General features: G+C 39.5%; 1 protein-coding gene across 3 annotated transcripts in view; it reads left to right on the top strand.

The window, feature by feature from the left end:
- The window catches only part of LOC130565488 (kelch-like protein 29), a 197584-nt gene that overhangs the window by 104815 nt on the left and 78999 nt on the right, over positions 1-13770 (top strand). For all 3 annotated transcript variants that reach the window (XM_057352226.1, XM_057352227.1, XM_057352228.1), the window contains 2 exons: positions 4376-4523; positions 7811-8335. In XM_057352226.1, the coding sequence (XP_057208209.1) occupies positions 4376-4523; positions 7811-8335 (673 nt within the window). The remainder of the gene's footprint in view (positions 1-4375; positions 4524-7810; positions 8336-13770) is intronic.

Below are 13770 nucleotides of genomic sequence, written 5' to 3'. Positions count from 1 at the left end.
AAACTACAACACTAATTTCTCGCTAGAAATTCAATCAGAAGTTGTTGAAAGTGAAAATTAAGCTTACATTTATACAAAACTGTCGATTCGGCCGCCATTTTATTTTTTCGAAGTTGAGCCAACTCGACCAATCACGTTCCTCACATGTTGTCACATGTTGAACTTTTTTCAACTTAAAAAGACGCTCTGAGCTGCAGAAAAAGTCGTTTAAAAAAGTGCTCAGGACTTTTTTGAAAACACGGTTTACTCCATAGGATTATAATGTAAAACAGACGCAAGCAGCTTCGAAAAAGAAGTCAAGTGTGAACACGGGCTTACTGTATCTTTTTGTGAGTTAAAGTCAAATTACAGCAAACAAACATTTTCTGTGAAATCGTACTGAACAGCCGAGATTTTTTATCTTTATTTTAACCTAACCGTTGTAAACGAGGGAAGTTTTGATCACTTTGTTATATACTTGCTCAGTAACCGATTTTTGTTTATTTTTAAGTTCGATTTCATCTTATTTTAACATGTGATTTGTTTTGCAGGTCATCGGATAAATGCATGAATAACGAAGGCTGAAGGGTTCAAGGTTTTATTCTGTCTTAAAACTAAAATTGCAGCTGCACATTACTGGATGTACATTAAGAGGGCAGAAACGTTCGTTTGCATTTTTATTCTGTGATTTCTTCAGAATAGGCAAGAATAGAATAGGTAGCGAGTGAGAGTCGTGCTGGAGAGAACATTGCATAATAGTCACATGATCACTCAGCATTACGGATAACAGATTCCAGCCACTCGTTATAAATAGCAGGTGCTTCCTTTTTTATTAGATGCATTCCTGCCTCTGGCTATTTCATAACATAGTGGGCATAAAAACAGGCGAACGTAAATGATGCTTATGGTCTAAACATATGCATATTGGTACTGCATGCGTTCGCTGCACCTCTCGAATAGAAAGGCCAGCGTCCGTGTAATAGATGCTTGGAACACTAAACTGACTACAGGCGTTAAACTTCTTTGTGCCGAAAAGCATTAGAGCATGTATTTATTTATTCATTTATTTTTGGCTGCTTGCTTTGCACAGGACAAACACACACACTCACGCTATCCCAGGCTGTTTTCTGTCGAGTCAGGAAGCCATCTGCCACCCTGCGATAATGGCCCGCCAGGGACGCGGAGCCTGTATAACCAGAGATGAATTAAAAAAGCCAGAATATAGGAAATGCTTGTCGACGCTCAGGTCCTGCCACGTTTTACAGTGTCTGTCATCCCCCCCCCCGACCCCCCCAACAGCAGATGCCCGTAAAAGTCTGAAATGCGCGTTTTATGTATTGCTCAACAGGACTGCAAAAAAAGAACTTTGAATATCCAATAACGCGTTTTGATATTATAAGAAGAAGAGCAGAATGAGGAAGATTTCATATTTCATGACAGCCGGTCATAGGAAATGCGTAAGATTATTACGGCAGAAAATGCCACGGTACAAATCATCCCTTTTCACGAGGATTAGAAAACACAAGAGATGACGAGGAACGAGCGATAGGCGGCGAAGAATTATTGGGTGCTGTACATGAAAAAAGGTTACTGTCAGTCAATATATAAATCAATCCCATAAAGACGTACAAGATGAACATCTCGCTGGGTCCCGGGGCTTCCTTTTTTAATAGGAAGTTTGTGAACTAGGACAAAGTTGAAGTAGGTGGGCAATGAAAGTCTTGGGGGACGGAGAATTTAATGGGTTGCTTTTTATCTCCTTATATCCTTAGAAGTTTTTATTTCAATAGCTTGTGTTTTACTGGGAATCGAACCCATTATTTTGGTGATGCTGGCGCCACAATCTACCATTTGAGCTATAGGAACAATATTTGGTGATTGTCAAGGAAAAACACATTTGGTTAGAAAATGGCCTGCAATATCTGTATTTCTGTAGCTCAAATGGTAAAGCATTGCATTAGCAGCACAAGGGTCATGGGTTCAATTCCATGGAAAAAAAAATGTTTACTTTGAACCAGTGTTTTGGATAAAAGCATCTGCCCAATGCATGAATCTAAAATGTCTATTCCAAAAAACTACTTGTAAATGCTTGTTCCAGAACTCCACCGAGTTATTGAAAGCGAGTATTGAACTGACTCAACCTGACCTCTGTCAAACATTTTCAGCGCCACTTAAGTTGAATTCATGTGTTTTTCGCCGGCGTACGGACAGATAGCTTAGCACTTACCGTACGGAGGTCGACCCCTGGCGTCTCCGCGCACCAGTCGCGATGAGATGTTTCGCATGTCGGCGTGCAGCTCGAACCAACAACAAATTGGCTTTAGGCCGAGGTGACATAGATGCACGATGGGTAAATTGATGAAGTAAAGCGCGGGTCAGCCGCGATAATGGAACGAAGGAAAACTGACGGGCCGGAGCAGTGGGTTGATGACGAGGTCTTTTCCATTAACTCAGAGGTGCGTAGCGGGGTGAGGCTGAGATGCCGGGTTAACTCATCTCTCTGGAACTCGCCTCGCGCATCTGCCTGGATCACATGGCGTGCCCCGTCACCCAGCCTGCCTGTTTGACATAAAACCTCAACTCAATTAAAGTCAAAGCAAAGTTTCTCAAACTTCCTTTACTATCAATCTTTGTTGGCGTCTGGATGGCTTTTCCTTTTATTCTTGTTTTTTTTTTAGCTCTTACATTTCATGTGAAGGAGTTATAGTTCACTGTAGGGTGATAGATAAATAAATAGCACTGTTGTGAAACACTGTTTGATAAAGCTGTATAATCTTTTCGCATGTTGCTTTTGGGCATTTTATGGTGCTCTTTGAATGGAGACGTAATGAAGGCGTTTAGTTACTGTCTCCTTGACGTTTCCGTTTTTCTTGCTCTTATACTTCATAATGAATTACAGATCCCGGCCTAATACGAGCACTTCATTGTAAATGGTGATGAGGAGAGACCGAAAGCCTCACAATGTGCAATTACGGCCCCGTAATTGCAAAGATGCAGGAAACTCGCATTTCGAGCATAAAAGCCGAAATCTGATATAAACACACAAAATTGTCATATGCATATTTTAATTACAGTTATTCAGATTTAGTGAATATTGGGGCGGAATTGACTTGAATCCGTGAATAGGCTGTAATCAAAATCTGACGATGGCAAAAATAATTTGTAAATAGAAAATTGGGCGTGTGTTGTCCAGGGTTTTTTCTGGATCTGCATTCTGATTGGCCGGTAGATTTTCTTCACAGTTCACACTTTAATAAATTATGTTTTTATTCATTCATTAAATCAAACATGTTACTAATTAATGCCTTTCACATTTTTTTATTCATTTAGTTTTTCATACTAGAGCTTTTGATTGGTCGACCCCATCTGGGGTTAGAAGTTAGTTCAATTGGTTTGTGTAAAGCTGTTTTCTGAAATTTGTTTTGTGAACAGCAAACCGAACCCAATTCAGTGTTAAAACGGGGGTCTAGCAGTTCATGTAGGTGCTGGTACGGTTTTCAACTGGTGTAAATGCAGTCTGACCTAACTGCCGTTGATATAATACGTTTTATACCATTTCTCATCCCTTACCAAATTTAACCATGGTTTTTATAGTAGAAATGGAATATCGATTACCATTTGTATAACCATTGTTTTCCTATAAATACTATGGTTAAACTATAGTTACTTTAGTCACTGAAAAAAAATCCGTAAAAAATTGAAATTTTCTGTAAACTGGAAAAAACAAATTCTGTAAAGTATATTAAATTGTTTTCCCCATTTTTCTTGTAAATGTGTTGTCTTGTTCTGGTATTTTATAGTTTTTGACCGTATTTCAAAAAGAAATTGTAAAAAAAGAAATCTTTAAAAATGAACGGAAATTTTAATAAATAAACTGTAAAATGACGGCTTTTTCCCTGTAAAATTACCCCCCCCCCTGTTTTTCTTGTAAATTTGCAATCTTTTTCTGTAATTTTGTGGGTTTTGACGGCATTTCAAAAAATACATTAAGATATGTAAAATATGTTTTTTTTACATCTTATGTGGAAAATCTGTAAAAAAAACCCTGAAAAATTCTGTATTTTTTTTTACAGTGCATGTTTAATTTGTAGTTACCATGTTTTTTTATTTATTTGCAGTAAAACCATGGTCATTTTTAGATTTCCTGAACTCTCTTTAAGTCGCTTTGGATAAAAGCATCCGCTAAATGACTAAATGTAAATGTAAATGTAAATATTGCATTTTACTGTAGTTTCATTTTGCGCAGTATGTCAGCCAGCAATTTTTTATTGTGGGACATCACAAGCTGCATCAAAAATGTGACCCTGCCGTGAAAACCCATCTAACGTCGTGTTTTGCTGATAAACGTGATTCTGTTATAATTTCTGATCAATATATATATAATTTCTCTCCACAGGCGTCAGGCCTTTCTCCCGGTGAGACCCAGACTCAGAGTCTCCTGCTGGCCCCTGGGGTGAGATGGGGTCAGACCCCCATCAACCAGACCACACCGTGGGACACAGATGAGCCGCCCACCAAACAGCACAGAGAGAATGACACCACAGGTATGTCCTCGTGTCTACATTTGATCTACAGATGTGTGCAACAGGTCTTAATAAGATGAAGAGTTTATATTGTAATATATATGTGGTATGTATTTCTATTACAAAAGTCACTCGTTCCACTTTTGTAAATCTGGATAAAGGCATGAGGGGTTTCCAAAGAGCAGACACGCATCTGTGCTCTTCATTGATTTTGTTTTTGTTTGTTTTGTTGTTTGCCGTTTATTGTTCTTGTTTCGTTGAGTTCTGCATTGTCTTAACAGACCTGCGATAACTGCCTGTCTCCGTCTCAAGGTCGTGAGAGACTAAAGAACAATTGTTGAGTTGAATTCTTGTCAAGTGAGGACAGACTGAGCTTTGAGAGACAACACTAAGATTATTTAGTCAATTGTGTATTTTTATACTGAGATATCTCAAAATGATTTTCATTATGATAGTGATCTGTTACTGCAAAACTGGATGTGAACATATGAATTTGCAGATAATGATGTTTCCTTATACGACTGAGTCCCGGTTTGCACTGGGTCAAGTCTCCTGATGTGATTTTTCAAACTTTGCTTTTGAAGCTTCTGCATGGAAAACCCCCCAAAACATCAAACAAGAGAATCACGCCAACAATAAGAGGTCAGCCAAAGTGTATCACGCTACACTGATGTTTTCTCTCATCTCAAGTTGGCTCACATTAATAAAGATAGGTTGTTGACCTGTCTAGCCTTTTCTGATCGATTATACATGGGGAATGGGATGTGTTTTTTGCTGGCCTCTGCAGAGCCCCCCCGGGGCCTCCACAGGGGTCCCCCGCTGTGCCGTTTTAGTAGGAGCCGAACAGCTCGCAGAAGGAGGGAGCATTAACATTGTGTTGCGCTCGACGGGGCCCCGCTTCTGGCACCTTCCTCAACCCACAAAAAGAGATGTCACTCAAGCTCTCCTCATTCGACAGCACTGAGCGTAATGTGACATTCGGAGAGATGTGCCTCACATTAGCCCTGAGACCAGCTCAACACGCTCAACAGACAAAAAGCAACATGATTCTCATAACATCTCTGCGGGCATTCATTAATCATGGCAGCGGTGTGCGCTTTTCAGCTTTTTCTTTTGTTTGTTGGAAAATTTTGGGGAGGTTATGGAAGTTTATGAAAACTTGGCTTATTTGTGACATTGATTTACTTTATTTGTGCTTTGTTTGGAATTTAGCTAAAAGGAAACCCTCATGTGCAGTTAATGACAGTTAATGACTGGTTTAAAGCAGCAAACTGTAATGTTTTTTTATTTTACTGAATGAACATAAAGACTCATAAATATGTGAAGTATTTGCAGTTTTAAACAAAAATGGTGATAAAGAGGCAAAAGTTATGGATTGCAGATTTAACTTATTTTTAGAAAAAGCACGTTCATAAAACAAATATCACTTTTTTCCTTTTAATGATATGTTTGTGGTCAAAAGACTTGACTAATAGCACTTTTGTTTTTTTATTTAATTTAATTAATTAATTTATTGTTTATTTATTTATTTTATTGCCTTTATTTGAATGTTTATTTATTTTTAACTTATTTTTAGAAAAAGCACTTTCACAAAACAAATTTTTGTTTATTTTGTATATTTAAAAATATATTTTTTTATAACCTAATGATATGTTTTTATTTTATTAATTTATTTAATTGTATTGTTTATTTATTTATTGTTCTTTTTTTATTTGATTTATTGTTTATTTGTTTATTTTATTGCCTTTATTTGACTTTTTAATTTTCTGTTTATTTTTATTTGATTTATTTTATAATAGGAAACTGAAGTGTAGACAGGAGAGTAAATGGTGAGAGAGGGAATGTGGGATTAGGTCATGACTAGACCCAAGTCCCCGTGAGTCGAGAGCTCTGTTTTAATATAATACAGATATTGGACAATCTTGCATTACTAATTCTGCATTGGTTAAAAATTGAACATTTTTCTTTGACTTCCTTCTGAATAATGCACCTCCTTCAGGTTGCAGTAAAAATATTCTTTCTTGTATATCAGGGTCTCTTCAGACCATACCGTGGTAAAGGCCATCATCACGATTAATGTTTTTTAATCTGTTTTGTTTTGTTCATGTGCAGTCTTTCCAGAGATGGAAGGGCAATGCATCCCAAACAAGTGCATATTCATGAGATTAATCTCTTCTGTTGCATTGTGGGTAATTCCCATAAGAAGCATCAATCCAGTTTCGGTCCTATGATCTATTTCCCTCACGAAAGACACCAAGTCTGAGCACGCTGCCCAAGATCAAGCAGATGATGTCTGATCTGATCTCTGTTCACAGAGAGGTGGGATATTGCTCATATTCTCTCAGCCTGGTCTACATCTGTTTGCAGCATGAGATGACATCAGGTGCTCTGAATGAATCATATTCATTGTGAATGTCATTTGTGTTTAAAACGAATGAGTCAGGAGGTGGAATTTGAGATTTGGCGAAATAAGAAGAGAGACCCAGATTCTCCAAAATAAACGTTCGCTTTTTTGCTAAATATAACCTGAACTTTGTGCTGCCCATCAAATGCTCCATCAGACCTTTCTCTAATGTGAAGCGCTCATAGGATTTGCTAACGTGTCTGTCTTTGAAATTGTACAGTAAGGATAGAGATGGTGTGTGTAATTTGAAAGCGTGCTCTTTTTCAGGTGTTTTTTGTGTCACGTACGTCACGTCTGTTATAACCGTTCTGCATCGCTGCACTAGTAATTGACTCTTGTTTGACCCACAAGAAAAGAATGAATGAAGAAATGGATATTTTCCTGTGGATGCCCGGGTGACTGTGGAAAATAGCTAGGAGTAAATCCCTCACCCAGAACCAAACCCAAATTCAGCTCTGAAACGTCCACACCGCTGATGGAAAACTAGATGCAATCTGAGCGGACCGACATGTGCTAAAATATTTCCATCGTGTTATCCTCTTGTTCTTTTCAAGACCCGTGAAGTAAAAATGGTGTTGTAGTGTGTGATAGTTTTGAGGCCATCTGGGATTCCCATATTTAAAAATGATTTCTATTTCTTTCATAAAATAGACCAAATATTTGGAAAATCCTTTCATCATTTACTCACCCTCATGTCATTCCAAACCTGTATGACATACTTTCTTCTGCCGAACCGGAAAAAGATTTTTGAAGAACGTTGGTAACCAAACAACACTGGCCCCCATTGACCTCCATTGTATGGACACAAAACCACTCAAATATACCTCCTTTTGTGTTCCTCAAAAGAAAGAAAGTCAAACAGGTACAGGTAAATAAATCATGATTGTGTGTTTTTGCTCCACAGCGCCCGCTTGGGTTCCTCCGGTGGTGGCGGCTAGTCAGCCCAGTCTCTTGGCTCATTCCTACGGGATGCATCAACCTGCCATCTACAGCCAAGGTGGGTCCGTCCAGTCGCCGCTCGTCGGCGTGACCCCGGCCATCCGGACCCCCATCGCCCCACACCATCCGCTCATGACCGCCCACTTTCAGCTTCCTCCCGTCTCTTCCCAGCCAGCAGGAAGCCTTGTCCTGAGCTTACAGAACCAGTCGCCTTACGCCACCAGCCAGCCGCCAATCACCCCGTCGCCCCTAACGACGGCCGGCCAGGTAGTCCATCCCGCTCCCCAGAGCGTGATGGGAAACGGTCACATGGCCCACCCTCTGTTACACCCGCCCACTCTGCCTTCTGCCGCGCTGCCGTTGACCAACGGGCAGGCGACGGTTCAGCCCACGCCGACCTCTGCAAATCAGGAAGGTCTGAACGGCCTTCAGATGCTCCGTACCGTCGGAATGGGGAAGTACGAGTTCACGGACCCGAGTCATCCGAAAGGTAAGTGAGCCCGGGTGGACCTCGTGCTTTAAAACGAATGCAGGGTGTTGTATAAAAATATCTTTCGCAGGGTGTTGCGTTTGATGCCGGCTTGACCGCGAACATGACAAGATGTTGTCGAAATATACCTCGTGAGTAACAGGCTGATGTATAAAAGCATCTCCAAGGTCAACGGTTCCGATCTTAAAACAACATAAGCATGCTTCCTTCTCTGAAAATTTGTCGGAGAGTCTCCCGCTGTGAAATCTTGACTGTTTTCGAGGCTGTAAATTGTTGTTTGTACAAGATAACCTTGGATGAGACTGTGTCAGTCCAGAAACAGATGTTGCGTATTCCCTGAGCAATTTCCACATTTAATGACGCTTTTAATCTAGGTTTAGATTGGCTTTTTAAGCTCATTTGATTTTTTTTATGAGCTCTATAAAATGAGCGCAATTTGCTTTCCACATCGACGCGACTTCCAATTGTCTCTTAAGATTCAAAAAGAGCCAATTAGATGAGACTTTTGGTACATTTTTTGCTATTTAAATGCTCAAAACGCAGTTGGAGCGGTGGCATTGAAGCAGCTCTTGTCATGAGGACTATAGCAGTTTAATTTGCCATGTTTGCTGCAACATAATTGCGGATTTTAATTGGTTTATATCGTTTTAAATGGAAGTTTAACATTAATATTAGTTCAGAGCACATTTTCATTTTTTCATTACGATTAAATGCATGAGTAAAATGCATGAAATCAGTTATTTCTCTCTGGTACCTCACTGTACTTCCCTGCTAAAAAAATTTGCCTGAAATGTGTTTTTTGTTCTTTGCTGGCTTTGTATGAAATTAGATGAAAGAACCCTTAAAAATATGCTAGACCTGCTTCTCAGACATGGTAACCAGATAAGCCACCAATAAACCACCTGATTTGAGTTTTTTTCTTCAGCAGGTTTATATTATAGTTTGACTTATTATTTGATAATTCCAACCTGTTGAATTGCAGCGTGGGAACTGTTTTTCTGTAACATTCGTTTTTGCTGTAGTGTTTGGTGCGTCCCTTTTCAGCACAGCTAATTTAATGCCATTTACTTTGTAAAGATGTGTAATTTTTTTCTCTGGCGTAGTATTCAAGGCCATCTTTAAAAATATTATTTGTAGGTTTAAGTTGCAGTCCGTTACCATTCCCTCTGTCATCATCTCTGTTTTAAACATAAAATTGCAGATTACTGTACGTTGCTTGACATCATTTTTCATGAAATCATACCTGACAGCTCAACTTATAAATTATCAGTCTACAAGCTTAATGTTGTGAATCGAGATAAGATAAGGAGACAAGGGGTTTTTTTTGCTTAAAAACACAGATTTTTTGCTTGCTCAACAACTTATTTTTGTTTATTTTAACAAAAAAAGTTACAAATTTCAGCTTTAAAGGAACAGTTCACCCAAAATGGAAATTCTGTCATCATTTACTCACCCTCAAGTTGTTTCAAATCTGTATAAATGTATTTGTTCTGATGAACACAGAGAAAGATATTTGGAAGAATGCTTGTAACCAAACAGCTCTGTGGCACCATTGACTACCATAGTAGGAAAAATTACTTAATACATTTCTTTATTCTGTTGAATAAAAAGAAGATATTTTGAAGAATGTACTAGGAAAGCAAACAGTTCTGGGGCACTTTTGACTACCATTGTCATTTTTGGTGGCCAAGAACTGTTTGGTTACAAGCATTCTTCCAAATATCTTTCTCTTTGTTCATCAGAACAAAGACATTTATACAAATTTGAACTCGAGGGTGAGTAAATGATGGCAGAATTTTTATTTTTGGGTGAACTGTCCCTTTAAATATAAACACCGTGATTTTTTAGTGCTTTTAAAACATTGCTCTGTTTGTTTGAGCTCGGCCAATGGCATGAGTTAAAGGCGGGGCTATCTAATTCTTAAACCAATAGAAGAACGTTTTTAAGAAACCTGTTAAAAATATATATTTTTGCTATTTAATTCATGATTCTAGGAGTACAAAAATGACACGATTCATCATCACAACCGATGCACTTTGATCCGTTGACTGATTTATTCTGAAACCCGTGTCGTACATTTCACCTTGTTGACCGCATTAGCTTGTAAGAGCACTTCACCTCTTAACTCAGTTTGACAGAAACCTCGGGTTCCCTGGTGTTTTTTGGCTGCGTTTCCCGCTGATAGAACCCCTTAAAGACGCCAGGATCCTTCACGGGTCAGCACACAGCAGAAGCGACGTGCAAAGTGTGAAGTTTTCTCTTTTAATACAAATGCATTGTGCTTAAGTGCAGTTGGCAAGGTTACTGTAGCACTAAAACCACCAGCTTAAGGTGAGGACGGAGTGCGGTCCGTCTGCTCTGCTGTAGGATTTTAAGGGCAGTTCTTTGCGCCCCAGGCCACGTAGATGGATAATGTTCCCACCAAAAAATGCTGTGTTCAACTTTTGTATAACGTTTTTCAAAAAGCGTATAGGACGGAGTGTTCCATCTGATTTCATTTGGTGCGCTTTTACTGTGTCTTTGTTCGGTTGTAGATTAAAACCGGACCACCTTCAGATTATACCCTCTAATGCTGATGTTGTTTCTAGTACTATATTTAGTTGTTTTCTTATCTCTAAGTTGCTTTGGATCAAACTGGGAGTACTCGGAAGCTCCTCAGAATTTAGTTTGAGGTTCTTTGTCGAAATTAAACTAGATTTGTTTTCTGTACATATTATTTTTAAACAGACAGAAATATCGATTGCAAAGTATGCTTTTCTGTTAATTGATTTTCTTTTTACATGCTGCACTGTTATTGTGGTAACGTGGTCACGTTTTTTCTAAAAACCTGTTCACACCGAGCACAATAACTATAGTTAGAAAATTAAAAAAAAAACATTTTAAAAAGAACAGTGATGTCCGCACCACATCATAACAATAAAGATAAAGAGAAACTAAGTTCTTGGGGTCACTTTTAGAGCATTTTTTTCAGCTGATGAATGATAAAACATTGCCAACCATTCAAAATTGGCTAATGCATTTAAAATGTGAATCTGCAGCATTTGAGCTTAAAAAATAACATTATTCAGCTAATGTAGTTATCATTATCATCATCTTTACTGTAGTTATCATTCTTGGTGTGAAAAGGCCTATACGCAAACTCAGATTTTATACCGATAGTCAGAAGTCAGAGTTTAGATGACATAATACAAAAACTGACACTTATCAAAAGACATTCATATTGACTTCTGTATCTTATCCTTTGTTTGAACTCTGTTTTATTTTCTAAAGGCTCAATCATAAAAAGCGCTCAGTGGTTTTAAAGGCAAAGCAGCACAAATCCGCTACAAAAGGAGTGATGCTACGTTTCATCAGCAGTTTAGTATTTGGTGAAAAATACATCAGATTAATCGATGGTAAAAAAATCCATATACTGTATATAAAGCAGACAGAGCTCATTAGTGTAATAGCTTTCTTTTATGAGTCCAGATTCGCTTTAGGTTTTCCTGAAACTCCCATTTAATCAGAAAGATGCTCAGATCAAATACTGTATGTCTGACCTTGACATTCATTTGTTTCAACATCTGTTTCTAATGTGCTGCTTTGGATGGAAAATACGTTTTTTCGCTTTGACTTTTGTTGTCTGTGCTTGGATTCATGGAAAATACCGTATCTCCTTAAGTACTCTGTGATGATATTAGGTCCATCACGATGAACGCATTAGCAAGATTAAGATTTTAGTTTGCAGTTAACACGTTTGTTAAAACACATTTAAGCAAATCCGACGCCAGCAAATCTGGACTCCCGAAATGATTGACAGGCCAAGGGTGGTTCTGGGTACAATAAACGGTCAGGCTTTTGAAGTTACGTGCTGAAGATTTAAGGCCCACGAGTTGTTTCAGAGCAGTCGAGATGATTTATATTTGTTTGAGGGGTCTTATCAGCGTAAAAATGTGTCTTTTAGATTGAAAAGTTGGGAAATATAGTCTTTGTAACAGACATGTGTTTTAGGCAGACAGTTGTTTTTGGAAAAAAGCCCCTTGGCAGTGCTGTGACACGCTCCAGAGGGAAGAAACATTTCAAAATATGTTGTTTCTCAATGAACAGCTGCCTAAAAACTCACTATTTCTCAACAAAACAGCGGCGATTTGAAGCCTGAGCATGCATTTTTAGTCTTTCAATTGGCACCAAAGCTCTGAATATCTCGTCTCATCAGCACAATGTTGGCTTGTTTTCGAGAGTTTGGCTGCGGTTTTCGCATCCTCTCTGTAAAATTGGCAGATATGGTTTTGTGCCTTTGCTGTCGACTGCGTTCTCAAGTAAAGGATTATGTTGCGTTATGTCGTATGGTAGGCACGTTTAAAAACACGCAAAACTGCAAATAGATTCGACTCGCTCCGAAACGGCAGTTTATCATCAGCAAGCATCGCCGAATCAACAAGCGCAATTTGAAAATGAATTTATCCCGTGTGTGTGTGTTTGTGTCACTCGAATTCACAGGCGTAGTCACAAACCACATCCACCGCTCCCCGCCATGCCGTTTTCCACATCCAAGTGACTCTCGAACTTCCGACTTTGATCCGTCTGGTTGGAAATGACAGTCACGTTATCCAGAGTTGTTCCGGCTCCCTGCGAGTTCCATCTCGGTGAATAAATCGAGACAAGCTTCTGGGCCGTCGACACGGAGGCAAGCGCAGAATTCCTTGTCTCATTAGGACAGATCGGCCCCGGGCCATTCCGGCTGTGCCCCGGCGTTCCCGAAACGAAAGTTTCGGCTCAAGGACTGTTTGCGATACGCTCGCGTGCATGTTAATGCGGAGACTTGAGAAATGACGGCGCTCTACAGGGATACGCTTGTGACGGACGCCTTACATACCGAAATCGAAACGCCAGCGTTCCCGCCATGGGAAACCATCGATCGTGAGAAGCGTAACGTTCTCTTTCTTCTGTTTACCAAAACCCAGGAAAAGCTCCCCTGTCGGCTCGCGCAATCTTCCGTCTTCTGATATTGTTTTTCAAGGTGTCTAGATGAAAGTATAGATACAGAAAATGAGTCTCGGTCTGCACATAAGCTCCTCCAGGAGTGTTTGGTTTTCCGCGAAACACCAAATCCCAGGATGCACTATTGTAAATAAAACAGCCTCTGGTTTAAAGCGAAGCCGCAGAAGCATTGCTCATAAGGGTCGGGATTGTTTTGGAAACAGCTTGCGTGTGTTCAAGCACCGTTCCCCAGCCATTCCAGACAAATGACCTGTAATGGCAGGCGTGTTGTTGGCGGTTCAATTAGGAAACTAATCAGTTTAGACTGATGATTAACACGCCGATGCCCCGGCCACCCTCAGAGCGGCTCTCTTCCACGCGGGGCTGCGCTACTGTTTTGCAAATACACTTGTGCAATTGTGTGCGTTTATAAAAACATTGCTGTCGTTGTGTCTTCTAATTGCGAGCTTATCTGG

The sequence above is a fragment of the Triplophysa rosa genome, linkage group LG15, assembly GCF_024868665.1.
Source record: "Triplophysa rosa linkage group LG15, Trosa_1v2, whole genome shotgun sequence".
NCBI classification, from domain to species: Eukaryota; Metazoa; Chordata; class Actinopteri; order Cypriniformes; family Nemacheilidae; genus Triplophysa; species Triplophysa rosa.
This window is presented reverse-complemented; position numbering and strand designations above follow the sequence as displayed.